We start from the raw sequence: 18806 nt of genomic DNA, 5'->3' as shown, positions 1-18806 counted from the left end.
CTCTTGATTTCAGCTCAGGTCTTGATCTCATGGTTGTGAGATCAAGCACTATGTTGGGCTCTGTGCTGGGCATGGATCCTACTAAAGATTCTCTCCCCCTCTTCCTCTACCCCTCCCCACTGCTCACTTGATCTCTCTCTCTCAAAAAAAAAAAAAAGAATATTTAAAATACAAGACAATGATCACAGCATTTGCAGAGAAGGATGTGAAGCACCAGAAACTTCTATTCCTTGCTGGTGGAAATGCAAAATCGTACAGCCACTTTGGCAGTTTGTCAATTTCTTACAAAACTAAAATATTTTTCCATACAATCCAGCAATCATACTCTTGGATATTAAGCTAGATGAGTTGAAAACATGTCCACATAAAAACGTACACATGAATATTTATAGCAGCTTTATTCATCAGTCCCAAAGCTTGGAAGAAACCAAGAATGTCCTTCAGAAGGTGAATGGTTCAAACTGTGGTACAGTCCATATAATGAAATATTTTCAGTGATAAAAGAAATAAAAACTATGGTGAGTGCTGTGAAGTGTGTAAACCTGGCGATTCACAGACCTGTACCCTGGGGATAAAAATACATTATATGTTTATTTTTAAAAATTAATTAATTAATTAATTAAAAATTAAAAAAAAAGAAATAAAAGCTATCAAGCCATGAAAAGACATGAAGTCACCTTAAGTGGATATTGCTAAGCAGAAGAAGCCAACCTGAAAAGACTGCATACTATATAATTCTGACTATATGACATTCCTGAAAGACAAAATTATGGAATCAATGAAAAGATCACTGACTACCAATACCAAAGGTTTGGGGAGACAGAGGAAGGGATGAATAGGCAGAACACAGAATTTTTAGCTCAGTGAAATGATTCTCTGTAACACTATAATGGTAAATATATATCATTATACATTTGTCAAAACCCATAGAATATGAAACAGAAAGGGTGAACCCTAATGTAGACTATAAACTTTGGTCAATAATAATGTACCAATATTGGCTCACTAATTGTAGCAAATGTACCAAACTAAAGTTAAGAGGTTAATTCTGAGGGAAAATGTGTGTGCTGGAGGAGGGAAGAAAGTTTATGGGAAATCTCTGTACTTTCCACTCAACTTTTTGGTGACCCTTCGACTGCTCTAAAAAATAAAGTCTATTAATTTAATAAAAAAAGACAAAAAAGGAATGGTGTACTGATACATGCAACAACATGAATGAACCTTGAGAACAGTATGCTAAGTGAAAGCAGACAGACAGACACAAAAGGCCACATATTGTATGAGCCTATTTATATGAAATGTCCACTACTTTAAGAACCAGCAATTACAAAAAACAAAGAACTAGATAAATGAGATGGTGAAAGGAAGCATTCTGCTACTATAATAGGAGGCAATAGTGTGAAACTGTTCTAAATTTAAAGAAAAACTAATGTGTTTCTCATTAGAAAATAGCCTAAGGGGAATTATTTATTTATTTTTTTTTTTAAAGAGGGAAGTCACAAGTAGGTAGAGAGTCAGGCAGAGAGAGGAGGAAGCAGGCTCCCTGCTGAGCAGAGAGCCAGATGCGGGGGCTCGATCCCAGGAGTCTGGGATCATGACCAGAGCCGAAGGCAGAGGCTTTAACCCACTGAGCCACCCAGGTGCCCCAAGAGGAATTTTTCTGTTCACACAATGATGATGATATAATAAGGTTTTTCTAGCAACAAGATGTTGATACCAAGATTAAATTACTATGCAGCGTAGCTTCTTGCATTTATACCTGTGCTCTGTAATTGGAGAAATCACGATGACCTTAATAGCTAAAACTCAAGAATGGCTGGATCAAATGGTAGCTCAAACTGACTTCTTACAGTAACTCTGAGTTACAAAAATGAATGGAGCAAATAGGCAGGATGAGATATGTAGGTCAACCTGCTTATAAAAATAACCTTGACAGGGTTATATAGGCAGATATAGCTGTAAAATTTCTTTATACTGTGAGAGGGAGTAGGCCTACGTTTACTGAGTCATAATATCTATTTATCTTAGACAAAGCAATCATAGTTTGTAGGGCTGTTGGACTGTATCAAATAGATGACAACTGCTAATTATCAAGTAAGATTCACGATTTGCAAAAATGGAAGATGGTTATTATGCTTAGAATAAAAAGAGTGCTCACTAAGCAGTAAAAAAATAGAATGTCCAGTAAAAGATAAGCAAAAGTAGGCCATATTAAAAAACAGAGATAACCAACAAATTATGAAAATTATAAACAACAAATATGGATTTATGAAGTTATTATAATATCACTAGTAATCAAATAAATGTAAGTTAATGCAATAAAGAGTGCTAATTTAATCTGTCAGACAAGATTTTAAAAGAATAATAATACCCAATGTTGTAAGAGGAGATGTAAATGAATTCTCTGATGACTGTTAGTGGGAGTACAAACCGGTAGAGAAATTTTGGAGGACAAGTTGGCAGTAGCTATTAATATATATATATATATATATATATATATATATATATATCTTTTTTTAAAGATTTTATTTATTTATTTGACAGAGAGAGATCACAAGTAGGCAGAGAGGCAGGCAGAGAGAGAGAGACAGAGGAAGCAGGCTCCCTGCCAAGCGAGAGCCTGATGCGGGACTCGATCCCAGGACCCTGAGATCATGACCTGAGCCGAAGGCAGCGGCTTAACCCACTGAGCCACCCAGGCGCCCCAATATATTTTTTTTAATGCACATTTTCTTCAACCAAAATTTCACTTCTAGGAATCTGTCCAGCAGAAGTATTGTCCAAGTGCACAAAGATGAATTCATAAGAAAGTTCACGACAGTGTTATTTGTAATACAGAAAAATTGGAAACAATATGAATATCAATTAATGGATACATTCACCTCCTAGAATATTCAGCAAAGATTAAAAAGAACTAAGTAGATTTCTTTGAATGGATTGTAATGTTTCCAAGATATAATGCCAAGCAAAAAGAAGGTGTAAAATATAACCAATAGTGTGATCCCACTTCTTTTACAAACACACCCAAAACTAGGTATTGTATGTAGGCAGTTAATTAAAAAATGTCCAGAAGAATACTGTAAATGCCTCTTAAGGTTGTTCTTTGGGAGAGGAGTAATTAGCAGGATAGGAAATTAAGAGGTATCTGTAGTTATTTTATTGTATACACTTCTATACCATTGCATTTTTTAACAGAAAGTAAAAATTTGTGTAACATTAGGAGTTATTAAAAATGTACATGTATAGGGGAGATGGAGAGGAGAAGGGAGTTGAGGGAAATTGGAAGGGGAGGTGAACCATGAGAGACTATGGACTCTGAAAAAACGATCTGAGAATTTGAAGGGGTGGGGGGTGGGAGGTTGGGGGCACCAGGTGGTGGGTATTGTAGAGGGCACGGATTGCATGGAGCACTGGGTTGTGGTGCAAAAATAATGAATACTGTTATGCTGAAAAAATAAAAAACTAAATCTCAAAAAAAATGTAATGTATAATAACAAATTAATACTAGTAAAGCATTGGGAATATTCTTGGTACAGAGAAAGTGCTATGTAAGTGTGTGTTAAGTAAATAAATAAGTTCAAATATTAGGGCTTTATCCTAAGAAAATAATTATGAGATGTGCAAAGATTAATTGCAAGGATATATAACCCGAGATTGTTAAAGTTAGAAGTGACCAAAATATCCCACAGTAGATGATTGACTAAGGAAGTGAAAAATATTAATCCGTACAGTGAGTGGGATTTTGAATGATAATTTTTTTAAAGATTTTATTTATTTATTTGACAGAGAGAGATCACAAGCAGGCAGAGAGGCAGGCAGAGAGAGAGAGGAGGAAGCAGGCTCCCCGCTGAGCAGAGAGCCCGATGCGGAACTCGATCCCAGGACCCTGAGATCATGACCTGAGCCGAAGGCAGCGGCTTAACCCACTGAGCCACCCAGGCGCCCTTGAATGATAATTTTTAACAGCTATATTGCTTTATATTTTGCATGCCACAAATGCACACATCTCAAGGAGCAATTCAATGAGTTTTAGTAACTTTACTAGTGCTGCAACAGTCAGCATGAATTGGTTTTAGAACCAACCCCCAGTAAGATCCCTCATCTCATTTACAGTTAATCTCATTACTACCTCTAGCCCAGGCAACCAGTAATCCACTTTCTTTCTGTATAAATTTTCTTTTTCTGATCTATACAATGGGATATTTTGCACTGGTCATAATAAATGATAGCTGATGATAAAAAGTAGATAAAATATGACATGTAGGATTAGCCTATTTGAATTTATATGGAGAGAGAGAGGAAAATTTGAATGGTGGTCTCCAAAATGTTTATAGTGGTTACCCTTGAGTGCTAGAAATATGAGTGCTTTTTTTTTTTTCCTGTTGAAATCTTATGATCCAAGAAAGACAATTCAAATTATCTTGGAAAGGACAAGTTTCCTGATGGGTTCTTTCAGGGTTTTCCCTTCAATGCAGTGAGTAAGAGGGTGGGAATTTAGAAGTGACTCGGGATATGAGAGGGTTATTTTTTGGAAGTATCCCACTTCCGGAATGGTGATATGCATGCAGGTAATATGCAAGATTCAAGTGCTCAGCAGACCAGAGCCTGCAAGAAATCCAGTAGGCCCTGGTGTTGCAAGGCTGCCTGCCAGGCATCGGCCCCAGCCTGTCCACCCTTGGATAAGTTTGCCTCTGAGGGATCTTTTAGCCAATACTAGCCTCAGGAAGAGAGGTGAAGATAGTGGAAGGGAGCTCATACCAGTTCCCCTGGGCTCCCAGCTTTGATAACCAGGGGCAGAAGCAGAAGCACCTACTCCTACTGCCTATCTCCTCAGAAAGAAAAGCTGAAGAGTAAGTTGTTCTGTCTCCTTTATTTATTGCCTTGTTCTTCCTCATCTTTTATGAGTGAAACGGGCTCCCCTCTATTCTCTTTTGAGTGTTAATTTTTTAATTTTAAGGTTTAAAAAAAATTCTTTAATTTAAAATAAATTTATTTTTGAGAGAGAGAGAGAGAGAGAGAGCATGAGCACGAATAGGGGGAAAGGTAGAGGGAGAAGTAGGCTCCCTGTTGAGCAGAGAAGCCCGATGTGGGGCTCCATCCCAGAACTCCAGGATCATGACCAGAGCTGAAGGCAGACTCTTAACTGACGGAGCCACCCAGACATCCCTAGGGTGTTAGTTCTTAAAGAAACAATTTCCAAAATTATGTTTTGAATCAATCTATTCCATGGCAATGTTCTTTCAAAGTTGGGACCTTATGTTTCTGTATATTTTGGGGAGGCCATTTTCTTCAAAGATGTCTCATCACTGACAAGAGAAAGGCATGCTTTAGCCAAGAGCATATACTTTGGTATGAGGTGACAAGATTCATTTATGGCTCTGATTCTTGAAATAAAACTCTGACCTATTATCTTTACTGAATTCACATAGAAAGAAAATTGCAGTGAACTGAACTATACCCGTGGAAGCAGGAATTTTCTCTGGAGAGTCTAGAAAACTTCAGACTCATTTTTTTACTATTGTATTTATTTATTTATTTATTTATTTATTTAGGATTTTATTTATTTATTTATTATTTTTTTAAAGATTTATTTATTTATTTGACAGAGAGAAATCACAAGTAAGCAGAGAGGCAGGCAGAGAGAGAGGAGGAAGCAGGCTCCCTGCTGAGCAGAAAGCCCTATGTGGGGCTCGAACCCAGGACCTGGGATCATGACCTGAGCCGAAGGCAGTGGCCTAACCCACTGAGCCACCCAGGCGCCCCAAGATTTTAAAATTTATTTGTCAGAGAGAGGGAGCGAGCACAACAGGGGGAGCATCAGGCAGAGGGAGAAGCAGGCTCCTTGCTGAGCAGGGAGCGTGACATGGGACTCCATCCCAGCACCCTGCAATCATGACCTGAACCCAAGGCAGACACTTAACTGACTGAGCCACCCAGTCATCCCTAGTTTTTTTTTTTTTACCATTTTAAATATTCTATTCTAAAATATGTGGGAGGGAGTATTTCATTATGTGAAAATAATGTGACTGCCTCCATAATTTGATACCTTATTTTCCACATTACTTGAAGACTATTTAGTGTTTGAGTTACAACATCCCCAGTTTAAAATCAGTGGGGCCCAACACAGCTCAGGGAAGTTTTGCCTTATAGCTCCTGCCAGAGGGCGGAAAGGACCTGCAAATGCAAATCACAGGGTCAGCACAGAGATTGATGTTATGTGATGGTGAGAAGACCTTCTCTCACCCATTACTTGAGCTGATAGTGATGTGGCTCTTCAAGCGATTTGCTTTTAAGAGTGGAGTCCATAAAGGGGATGGCCCAAGGCCCCCTCACAGAATCTCCAGGGTAGACCTCCAGTGTCCTTTAATGATAGGTAATTGGACCAGCCCAGCCAAGGAAGCTTTAATAACCTTTCTCAGTGGTCTGTGAGTTTGAAAAAAGCTCAATACCTACTGTCTTTCTTTAGAACATTGATAGAGGGACCCAGTGCTCCCATCTTATGCTTATTAGTGACACTTTTCCTGAATTTCCAGGGCTGAAGGGACTTTTCTGCACTGTTTAATGATTTTCAGTTTAACTCCCTTTCTGCGTGGGATGTCGTAAAGATTAATTAGCCGATGTTCATAAAGTGCTTTTAAGCTGAAAAGTACTGCACAAGTGTGTACAGACTCATTAGGTTCTTAGTCATTAAGGTTTTCTTAGACCTTTCACATTCAGAAATTAGATGATGAAGGCCAAATTAGTATTTTATCTTGGAGGAGGGGGACCTCAAAAGGAGAAGAACAGAGCAGTATCTCTCTTTCTTTGTTTAAAAAAGACATCTGTTGCACTGGGCCTGGAAAAAAGATATAAATGTTTAACTTTTCATTATCTCCTATTTCCATACTGCTACTGCTTCTGCAACCTCTCACTTCCTCCTTTCAAAATGCATTTGCCTGATTCTCCAGAACATTTATTTAGAAACTCTTTGGATCATATTGTCGTATAGGTGTCCATAGTGGAACCAACTCTGGCCTCAGAGTGTTGAATTGTTGTACAGTTAATGACACTGGGAAGTCATTCCCTTTGTAAATCAATCCCTTCTCAGTTTGCAATGTGTCGTAAATGTGTAATATTGTCTCCATCCTCAGTAATCTTTGACCAATATATTTGGAGTTCTATATGATTCGGTGAAGCCTTAGACTGAGGCTGGAAAAGTACAAACTGACCACCAAAGACAGAAAGAGGTCCTAAGAGAAACTAGAGACAAAGATGGATAATCTCTGAAGAATTAGACTGACAGCTGACTATTTTGGCAGCATCAGCTGTATGTAAATTCTATTATTATTGGAATAATATCTTCTAAGTACTGAGAGAAATAGCTGTCAACCTAGAATTGTATACCAAACTAAATACCTTTTAAGATTGATCGTAGAATAAGAACAATTTTATACAAAGCAAAATAACACATTTGCCAGCAGTGCTAAAGGATATCCTAAAGGGTTCAAAAGAGAAAAATTATTCCAGAAGGAAAGAAAGATGCTGGAAGGAATGAAGAAGAAAAATTGGTAAACATGTGAGTAAATCTAAATGAGCATGAATTAATAATAATGTGTCGAGTTTGCAATAACGAACAAGATATGAGTAAAAAAAAGTAACAGATATAACAGGAAAGTTAAAGTAGTCCAATGTCTTTATCTTACTTGGAAGGAGGCTAAAGGTGTTACATTTAGATTTTATTAAGTATATACATAGACTTTCTAGTTTTAATCACTAAAATAAAGGAAGCGCAATGTGGTGGAGGGGGAAATCAATGAAATGAGACAATAAGATAAATAGCAATGAGCTCAGTAAAAGGGAATGAAGAAATTTAACATGGATCTCAGTAATTGTTCCCGGGACTCTTAACCTTATAATTACAAATACTAAGTAAGAAAGTTACTAAGTAACTATATCAGGGAGTTCATATCAATATACCTACAGGACAAATGAAAAATGAAATACTCTTTTTAAATTTTTTTTAAGATTTTTATTTATTTATCAGAGAGAGAGCGAGAGAGTACAAGGAGGGGGCAAGGCAGAGGCAAGGGAGAAGTAGGTTCCCCGCTGAACAAGGAGCCTGATGTGGGACTTGATCCCAGAACCTTTGGATCATGACCGGAGCCAAGACAGACGTTTAAACCAACTGAGCCACCCAGGCATCCCAAAATGAAATAGTCTTAATGATATGTGAACAGTTGCTTCTGACTTGGGATGAAATGTTCAGTAATAGCGTCATCTTGATGACACAGGTCATGGGTTTAGGAGAGGAACCTCAAATGTAGGGAACACAGATCTTTCATAATGGACAGTAAGCCTGCTTGACCTCTGCCCCAGAGAGAGATACTATCTTAATTACACTTTATAGTAAACAAGTTTGCTCTTCGCTCTGGAAAAGACACTGTTTCCTAAGGCTGTTCATTATACAAACACCTTTGAAAGATAGAGCAATGATTTTGGTTGTAAGCTGTGCAGAAATGTGACAGACCCAATGGGGAGATGTCTCCCAACAAATTAGGCTAATTTTCTAAAGCCTCAGTTTTCCCATCTGAAAAATAGAATAAATGGTATGGCATATGTGATTATAAGGATCAGAGTGTAGAGTGCATATAAAATGCTTAACATCATATCCAAAGACTGTGTCAACATCAATTACTACTACAATGTTGCGGCCGGCACGACAAATCGACCAGGAACGAGAGGGTAAGAGGATGCTGAAAAGAAATTAAGAGACAAAGAGATGGGGGCAGGAGGAGCACCAAGGAGGATGTCCAATAGTGCCAATTTTATTCAAGGCAGCAAGGCATTATATAGCTAACAGAAACAATCATAAGAAAGTATCTATTTTTAGCTGATTACTAAAGAGTTTGCAACATGCACAGAAAATCCTTCAAGCTTTCCCATTATCTATTTCCCAAGCACCAATAGCAGACCCTCTAGCGCCAGATGTACTGACTTCAAGGCCACTCAAGACATAGTTTATGTAAGCACAGCATAGTCTTACAGTGGTGTAGTCTATAGCCCGTGCAAGGACAGCAAGGACCGGCCAAGAATTTCTGACCCCAACCAAATGGTTTCTATGTGACTAGCAAATGTGTGGGAAGTCACGCAAGCGCGCAACACATAGCACAGACCCTTTCTCAGTGCTACTCGACTTTATCGACCTAAGCCTTTTGTTCCGCTATTCAGCCTTTAAAGGAGGCACAAGTCAGGGCCTGGTTTGGTTCTCATCTCAAGCCTTACCGTGGCCTCCCACACTACAAATGATTATTTTTTTAATAAAATGTGAGCATGTTTATTGAATTCTTTGTTTTCTCCAGCAAGCAGAATATTACAGCTTATGGATGTTTCTACTTATTAGAATCACGAAATATTAGAACTAAAAAGGAAAGATTAGCCAGTGAAACCAGGCATTTTATAGATAAGGAAATAGGTTCAGAAAGGTTAAGTGACTTGTTGACTTTCACAGAGAACAGCCATATAAAGGACAATGGTCATCTAATTTAAAATTCACATTCTTTTTAATTATAGACAATGCTTGGAGTTCATAAATGTTGGTATTACAAATGAATTGAAACAAGCCTAGATATGTTAGAAAACATTTCACATATTCCATTGGTCATCTCTTCTACCTACTTGCATAACCTATAAACCACCTTAAATATGAACTCTGAAGGCAAATAAACACCGAAAGGAAGGAAGGAAGGAAGAGGGAAGGAAGAGAAGAAGAAAGGGAAGGGAAGAGAGGGAAGGGAAGGAAAGGAAAGGAACGGGAAGGAAAGGAAAGGAAAGGAAGGAAAGGAAAGGAAAGGAAAGGAAAGGAAAGGAAAGGAAAGGAAAGGAAAGGGACAAAGGAATGGAAAGGAAAAAGAGGATGGTAAACATAACCTGTATATTCCCCTGGCCCCCCCACCTCCATCATGTCACCGCCTCCACAGCAGAGAAAAACACAGGAAATAATAGGAAAGCGCTTTCTGTGTGTGTAGGTGTGATTGGAAGTGGTTCCATTCTGGCTACGACGGAATTCTGGCAGAATATCCAGCAGCTTATGTCAACAGCTTATCTGGTTATCAACAAACTTTCTAAGGCATGAGGGAGAGTGGTAAGGAAGGGGAATAAGGGGGTGACAGAAATAGTATCTCTTTCTGGAGGCAGCATGTTGTAGGGAATGGTATTCCGTTGTAGAACTAGATGACCTGAGTTCCTGTGTGAGTTTGAGCAAGTTACTGGATTTCCTGACCTCTAAATGTATGTAACGTCTCTCCGTGAAAAGTTGAAGAAGTGAAGTGAGAGTGTCTGGCACCTAGTAGATCCTCATTAAATAGAAGTTCAAATCAAATTCAGTGAGGAATTATCCTGGAAGGATGTGTAAAAAAATTTAACTCATTAAGTTTGTACCGCTACTTAATCCCAGTTCCATTGGTGTCTCTTTCTTTAAGACTGCTGTCACCACATAACTTGTATAGCATTGTGCAATACTTGCTGGGACCCAAGTTCAGAGTTGAGTATGCCCAGGTAGCCAAAGCAAGATTTTAATAGGAAAGAAATGATAGGGAATGGGGATTGTCCTTCATCTTTTGTCTTTCTCAAGCCCTCTGCAAAATCACCTCAGGCTCCACGTGATTGTGTTTTGTGTGTCCCTGGGGTGTCTCACGCTGCTCTTGCTGTTCTTGTCCCTCACCCCCACGGTGAACACTGCACTTCCCTCTTCTGGGCATGCAGGAGTAGCTCTGTTTTATCACTGCTCTGTACCTCTTCACAGGACATTGCAGTGTGGGGTGTGTGTGTGTGTGACAGAGAGACAGAGACAGAAAAGGAGACAGAGGGAGAAGGATGATGGAAGAAAACATGCCCTTTTCCTTCTGCTTCTAGAAATCCCAAAGCAAATATTACTCCTCACAATATTCCATGTTGCAAAGAGTTTAGGGAATCTATTCCTTGGTTTTACTTGGGGCGTTCTCTCTCTCTCTTTGGAATCAGCAATGCTGGAGATAAATTTGAGTGGGAGTGTCAGGCAGTACTGAAAATAAGTGTTGATGAAATGATAAGAAAGTCTTTGTTAGGATTGAGCCCTCCCCACCCAGCCATTTCTTCCCATAGGAGAAGTGTGCTGTCTGAAAGGCTCTCCAAACTTTCCTCAAACAGCCTTCTGCAGGATCTCCAAACTTTTCCTCAAACAGCCTTTTGTAGGATCTACAAACTTACCTCAAACAGCCTTCTGTAGGATCATCCCTCACATTTGCATTCACATCCAGTTATGTCAACAGAACAGTGAGCACAATTTGAGCTCTTTTACACAAGCTTATTAGACCCTGTGTCCCCTAAGTTCTTACTGAGACAATCTACTGAAACTCGTAGCTGGCAGAGTGCTAGGGTCATGCTGAGAACCCTGCTACAGATAGACATGCACTAAGAAATTGACTCATAGCCTGCCGGCCTCCAAATGTGAGTGTGGACACTTGCTTTAGATTCTAGATATATGAGTTCATTCATTTATTCCTTTTTCACTGATCAAGGAAGGGATACACAGATGATTTAGGTACAGTTCCTATATCATAGTTTTTAGTGATTTTCGTTGTCCTGTTGCTTCACTGTATATGCTCATTGATGTGGACTCTCCCTAGTTAAAGCTTGATTGAGACCATCTTATAGTTAATGATGAAAATATCCCTTCTGAAGTTAAGATACTGGTATCGACAATTCCATACTCCATTTCTGTGCTGAAGAGAATGTATTATGATCAAGCCAATGCAGGCAATATGGAATTTGGGGCAGTAATGTTTTAATGTTCTTAACACTCTCTTTGCCCCCAGGTTATGCAGATGTATCTTCCATTTTGTGGAATTGCCATATCCAATGCTCAGCTCTTTGCTGCCTCGAGGAAAGAATATGAAAGAAGCAGAGTGAGTAGAAGGAAACACTGTTGACAACCCTCAAAGCTCTCTGACTTTTAAGGATCTGTGAACCATCATGTGTTTTAAAACCAGCAGATGAGGTTTGAATAGTCTAGGAGTCCCTTCTATTTGTTTAATCCTTCAAGTTTATGGTTGAAGATACCTTTGAAGCAATAAGTGCAAATGGAAGTGGATACAAATTCTCTGTTGTTTGGGGCAAATAGTACCAGCTTCTTTTTCTCTTTTTTTTTTTTTAATTTTTTAATTTCTTTTCAGCGTAACAGTATTCATTGTTTTTGCACCACACCCAGTGCTCCATACAATCCGTGCCCTCTCTAATACCCACCACCTGGTTCCCCCAACCTCCCACCCCCGGCCCCTTCAAACCCCTCAGATTGTTTTTCAGAGTCCATAGTCTCTCATGGTTCACCTCCCCTTCCAATTTCCCTCAACTCCCTTCTCCTCTCTAACTCCCCTTGTCCAGTACCAGCTTCTTTTAAAAATGAAATTAATTTTACATCTGTACTGTAAGGTAGTAGATATACTCTTATAGCCTTGAAACAATAACACACTTTAGTGATATTTTTACAATTAAGTTTCTTTAAGAAACAAGGTATGTTACAAGTGATTTCACCCCACCTCATTAATTTTGCTTTTGAATTGAAAGTTTTTCTGGAAGAGCATCACTAGATAACTGGACAATAATGCAAATACTTTTATAGGATTATAAAGAAACACGCACAAAGACGGACTTTCACCGGCTATCCATGTAAATAGGAAGGAAGGTAGGAAGGAAGGAAGGAAGAACAGAATGAAAAAAGGAAGGGAGGGAGGGAGGGAGGGAGGGAAAGAGAAAGAGAAAGAGAGAAAGAAAGGAAGACTCAAAAAATCCTAAACTGTCAAATAGATACTAAATTATATTAGACTCATAATACAATAGATACAGGTAGGTATAGATAGGTATAGTAGATAATAGAGAAGCAAACAAATAAGAAATAATATAGTATCAGGTAATGATAAAGAGATAGAGATTGATCATTGAAGGATGGTTTGGGAGGATGTTTATTTCAGAGCATGGTCAAGAAGTTCTCTATAACATGTTATTTGAGCAGAGACCTGAATGAAATGAAGGGCAAAACCACACAAAGATTAGGGAAGAGCAGTCCAGATAGTGGAAATGTCAAGAAGAAAGGCATGAGGCAGGCAAAACCTTGGTCCATGTGTCTAGGGAGCAGAGAGGAAGAACTCAAATAGCCAAAGTAGTCCTGAAAAAGAAGGACAAAACTAGAGGCATCATACCTCCTGATTTCAAACTATAATACAAAGCTCTTATAATCAAAACAGCATGGCACTGGCACTAAAAACAGGTACATAGACCAATGGAATAGAATTGAGAGCCCAGAAATAAACCCATGCTTATACAGTTAACATATATTTGACAAGGGAGCCAAGAATACTTAATAGAGAATGATGTTGGGAAAACTGGATATTCACATGAAAAAGACTGAAATCAGACCCCTCTCTTACACCACCCACAAAAATAAAGTTGGTATGGATTAAAGATATTATTGTAAGACATGAAACTAAAACTTCTGAACAAAACATAGGGGAAAAGCTTCAGCGATTTTTTGGATCTGATACAAAAGGACAAGAATAAACTAGTGGGAGGACATCAAACTAAAATCTTCTGCACAGCAAAAGAAACCATCAACAAAATGAAGAACAACCTATGGAATGAGAGAAGATATTTGCAAATTGCAATTATGTAAAGTAATGGATGTGTTAACTGACCTTATGGTACTAATGATTTCACAACATGTGATGTATCAAATCATCATATTTTATACCTTAGACATCTAGAAATTATCTGTCAATTATATCTCAATAGAGCTAAGAAAAAAAGAAATAATGTGGCTGGGACTAGATCAGTGAGAAATGAGAGATTCCCCCCCAAATTAGCAATGAAATAGACAAAGTTTATTGATATGGGAAATGAATGAAAATTACTTTTGGCTTGTACAGCTGGCAAATAAACGGTCGGGTACAGGATTCTAGAGTTTTGGTGAGATGTCAGGACTCAAGACTCATATATGGGAAAGATCAGTATATAGGTGATATCTAAAAGTAGGGCACCGAGTGCGTCAATCTGGGGGAGAATATGTGGATAAGAGAAGGAAGAGGTCCAAAAATGAGCCCGGGAACAAAAGATGGCACTAGACGAAGGAGGGGGGCAAACACAAGGAAATCAAGAAATAGGGAATGTTCAGTTGTGTGAGGAAGCCTCCGATCTGTTGACTTGTCTATCATCCAAGATTTCTTCCCTTTTTCTCCCATTGTGGAGCGAGTCTGTATTTGTTATTTATGAAACTTTTATCACTTGTTAGTAAAGCAGCAATTTTTAATTAGAAACAGTAAAATTACTATGATGTGATTTGTCAGTGCAAGACTCAAGGCACAATTAGCTTTTCCTCCGAGATAATGTTCTTGTATATGGGTCCCAGAGGCCCTATCCACACAGTCACAACAAATTGAAAAGTTAAATAATTGTTCAGTTAATAGGATCTATCTGAAGAATAGCCTGGGTGATTAAGGAAATAATGTTTTCCCCTTAATAACAGGGAATGGTGTGGTAATTATTCAGACAATTGCCTCATTTTTAATGTTATATTTAAATATGAAATTATGCACATTGTTGACTTCTTAGAGCAATTTGCTGTCCAAATGCTAAACAGTCAGGATTATACTCAAAACTTTTTTCACCTCCTGGTGCATCTCTGCTTTAGGATCATAGAGCCACCCGGGCCCTTAGCCGTACTCACAAGGTCTCTCTAGAGAAAATGCTGCCAAGGATATTTGATCCTCTTTTAGATGCTCAGTGAACTAGACTCATTTCATGGGTCCCTTAACTCATTCAAATGCTTTTCTACCGGAATAGACTCAAAGAAGAAATTTTCACATGTTTCCAATGATTTCAGGCCAAATCAAATTCATTACTAAGTTGAAAATTGGTCACAACCTGAGATGATCCTCAACACCATCTACCAGAACAGATGTGAATTTGAAACACACAAAATCCTTTTGTGAGAGGTCAGACCTGAGAGGGTACCTTTTATTAGGTTCTGTTGAACAAAGCACCCTCTGGCCAATTCACTGGCTGTGTAATTTTCTGATTGCTTTCTCGTAGGAGCATAATATCTACTACCTGTACATAGCCTGCTATTCTGAAATCTCTGGGAAGAGTCATGTAATTAAAAATTCCAAATAAATATTATGTCGATGCAAAAATTGTAAACTAATAAGCTGGATAAAATTAGAGGTTATACAATTTGATTTTTAAGTGAGTATGTGGTTTTCAAGTTAGAATTCTAAGGTATTTTTTTTTTCCTTGTGTGTTTTCAATTGTGTTGTTTTAACAGAAATTTTAGTGGTATTTTCTTTCCTGAGATATATTTTAGTATTTATGTTTCCTGGGACAGATGCGATGAAGCAATACTTCTTATGTAGAGGGATTTATATACATTTTTTGAAGGGCTCTGAAGCTTAATTAGCATTCATCCCTATAATTCTTTCAGGGTTCTGTGAGAGATGTGTATTAGGGAAAATAAGTCTCAAGCTTGACCATGAACCTATTTCTTCCTGAGGGTGAAGAAGAGCTGCTTTGTAATTTTCTGAAATAAATGTGCTTTGTAGAGAATCGGGTATTCATAATTTATAAAATGTTGGGTTTACAAAAAACAGACTCTTAACTACAGAGAACTGGTGGGGGGAAGGGTAAATAGGTGATGGGGATTAAGGAGGGCATTTGTTCTGATGAAAATAAACAACAAAATAGATTTAAAAAAATGTGGGTTTATACCTAGTCACGTTGCAGAAAAACTTGTGTGGGGCAGGGGTGGGGAGGGAAGCCTAGAGCTCTAGCGGACTAAAATGGGATCGTGTGGTCAGTAGCTACTTGAGAGATAGTCCTATAGCTATATGTGGGATTTACAGGGCATTATATGGATTGGCACTATTCTCAAGTTTATTTGCAGTTCAAAACTGTGTTATAAGCAAAATGATGGAATATGTTGAAACAATCATCAATGCTCTAAAAGTAGCCCACACAAATATATTTATATTACAACAAAGACTAAATGGAATTTGAGAGAAAAAAAACTTTTTTTATTCAGTCTATACCCACTTAGATACATCCATTTCGTCTTTCCTAGGCTTTGCTAGAGGTTGTTAATGACCTCTTTGAAGAACAGACTGACTTGGAGAAAATTGTCAAGAAAATAATGCATCGGGCCCAAACTCTGTTGAAATGTGAACGCTGTTCTGTTTTGCTCCTAGAAGACATTGAATCACCAGTAAGTCATCTTTTATCTGTCACAGAGAGCTGAAGACTGTGTTAATGGACTAAGGTTTCGTTTATTTGTAATTTAGCTTGTGAAATCTTTGCCTCAACCACTCTCTTCATGACTCTTCTAACCATGAGGTCACTTTTCATAAAACTAAAGTTATTTTCTTTTATGTGTATTTTCCATCTTATTTTGCTGTCACCTTAGAAACATAGGCTCTTACATTGATGGGAACATTGGAGATGGATCCCAGCCCTGAGTATTTACAGAGCAGAGAACCAAGGGCTAGCTGGTTTCCCCGGTGTCTCCCAACTGAATAGATGTTAGCTCAAGTGCCAGGCTCCCATCCTGTTCGCCCAGCATGAGGAAGGCCCTTGGCACCTTCCGGCATGGACTGCAGTCCAGGCAGGGTTCCACAGCCCTCTTTTTTTTTTTTTTTTTTTTAAAGAGCTGTTAAGCCCAGACTTTTTTTTTTTTTTTTAAAGATTTTATCCATCCATTTGACAGAGAGAGATCACAAGTAGACGGAGAGGCAGGCAGAGAGAGAGGGAAGCAGGCTCCCCGCTGAGCAGAGAGCCCGATGCAGGACTCGATCCCAGGACCCTGAGATCATGACCTGAGCCGAAGGCAGCGGCTTAACCCACTGAGCCACCCAGGCGCCCCTCCACAGCCCTCTTATGAGGAGGAAGCAAACAAATCCTGGGGAAGCAGTGCCCTTTGCTGTTGGGCTCAGATGGATTGTACTTGTGCTGAGGGGAGTGACAGGCCTCAGCTGGGCTGTGCTCTGCAGCAAAGGCTTGAAGAGCAGTCTCCAAGTTCTTTATGTTGCTCTGGAGCTGGGATGTTTGCACAGAGCACGAACCAGGTGGAGGCGGCTCCTGGCCTCTTCACTGCTGGGGCACCTGTTACGCCAAGGGCAGGCATCGAACTAGTTCAAGGCCTCCAATCTGCAGCAACTTAGCTTCAGCTTTCTGTTAAACGCTTCGGCTCTTTGGGGGAAATCTGCTGGGTAAATACTGAAAATAATGATCATCATCAATCTAACTTCTTGAAAGTTAAATGACTAAACCCTTAGCAGCAATATAATATCTTTACCGTGAAGTGTCTTCAAAGACCAGGAATGTCTAGCTATTTAAGTGCTGTTAATGCCTCAGAGGATGGTATTTTACTGTACTTTACTTATAAAAGGTTATTGTCTTTGTCTTTAGGTTTGTTTCCCTCCAAGAATAAGAACCTTAGGGTAAATTTTGGAGAGGTAATAATAAGTATCATAAAACTAACAACATCAGGTTTTTAAAAATCTATGTATGTTTGAAACGTTTAGGAGTATTTGCCCATATTTTAGCAGAGCTTGGCTTTATTTCTACTTCAGCAGGTGTGGGTTAAACAAATGGTAGCTTTGCCATTATACTGTGACTGTAAAACTCCGTGGAAGCCTAGGAGAACAGCACTCACCCCCACCCCACACAATAGTCCGCATTTATGGAATGCTTCCGGATGTTGCATGAAGGACTGGAATTCATTTAATTCCCCCTCATCCTTATGAAATAGGTATTATTATCATTCTCATTTTATAGAGGAGGCAATGAGGCTCAGAGAGTTGAGTGACTTGCTGGATTCTCCCCTACACCCGCTGACTTTAAAGCCCCAGAAAGGAATGGGGAGGGGTGGGGGTGTTCGATGGTCCAATGGTCCAGGCAGGCTGTAGCTCTCACTAAGCAAGGGTGGGAAGAGGCACCTGTTGGAGCCTCAGCTTATGTGAGACGGAGTCTGCAGGCAGTGATTCAGGGTGGTGCAGTAGCCCAATGATGTATCCAAAAGCCCAGCTCTGTCCACTTTCCCATCCATGTCTCAGTGCTCGGCTGCCTTTCAGCCTTATGGTCCAGGAGGCTGGCACATCTCCAGGCAGTGTACCATCATGTTTAACTGTGTCCCAGGAAAGGAAGAAAGGAAAACTGTTCACATATTTCTCTTTTTCTCAAGGGAGAAAGTCTTTTCCAAAAGAGTTTTTTCCCAGCTGACTTTCCCGTGGGACCCACTGGTCAAGAACGAGATGTTGCTCGCATCATTCATATACTTAATATTTTTCCACTCTTCACCTCTCGGTCTCTGATACAGGTGTGTTCAAATGTTCAGTATAACTAGGATTTATCAGTATCTTCTTGCCCAGTTCTGTAGGTCATTGATTTAGTTGTATTAATATTATTTGTTCACCCATTTTTGAGTTTTGGATTGGAGCTCATTTTGTTGGGAGAGTGTTTTGTTTGTTGGTGCCATTGTTTTCTTTGGCTCTTTATTGTATTCTTTCCTCCCTAACAATTTGGGCAGTTCCTTGGTCCCTAGTCAAGAACCAGGTCTTGACTTGGGTCTCCTGCTGTCTGGTTAAATTACCCTAAGCCAGGAGCAGCATGGTTCAGATTCTGAGGGTGAAGCTAGGTCACCTGTTTCCAGAGAACATTTCTAGTCCCCAAACCCTAGTAGAAGCTGAAATTCTAGTCGTTGCCACCTGCCTGTTTCTGGTCTTAGAGCATAATAGGTCTATGTCTTTGGGCGT

At 39.2% G+C, this 18806-nt stretch overlaps 1 protein-coding gene across 2 annotated transcripts in view; it reads left to right on the top strand.

The window, feature by feature from the left end:
- PDE11A (phosphodiesterase 11A) overlaps nt 1–18806 on the top strand; it is a 421382-nt gene that overhangs the window by 173531 nt on the left and 229045 nt on the right. For both annotated transcript variants that reach the window (XM_047722279.1, XM_047722276.1), the window contains exons 3-4: nt 11832–11921; nt 16121–16261. In XM_047722279.1, the coding sequence (XP_047578235.1) occupies nt 11832–11921; nt 16121–16261 (231 nt within the window). The remainder of the gene's footprint in view (nt 1–11831; nt 11922–16120; nt 16262–18806) is intronic.

The sequence above is a fragment of the Lutra lutra genome, chromosome 3 (assembly GCF_902655055.1).
Source record: "Lutra lutra chromosome 3, mLutLut1.2, whole genome shotgun sequence".
NCBI lineage: Eukaryota > Metazoa > Chordata > Mammalia > Carnivora > Mustelidae > Lutra > Lutra lutra.
This window is presented reverse-complemented; position numbering and strand designations above follow the sequence as displayed.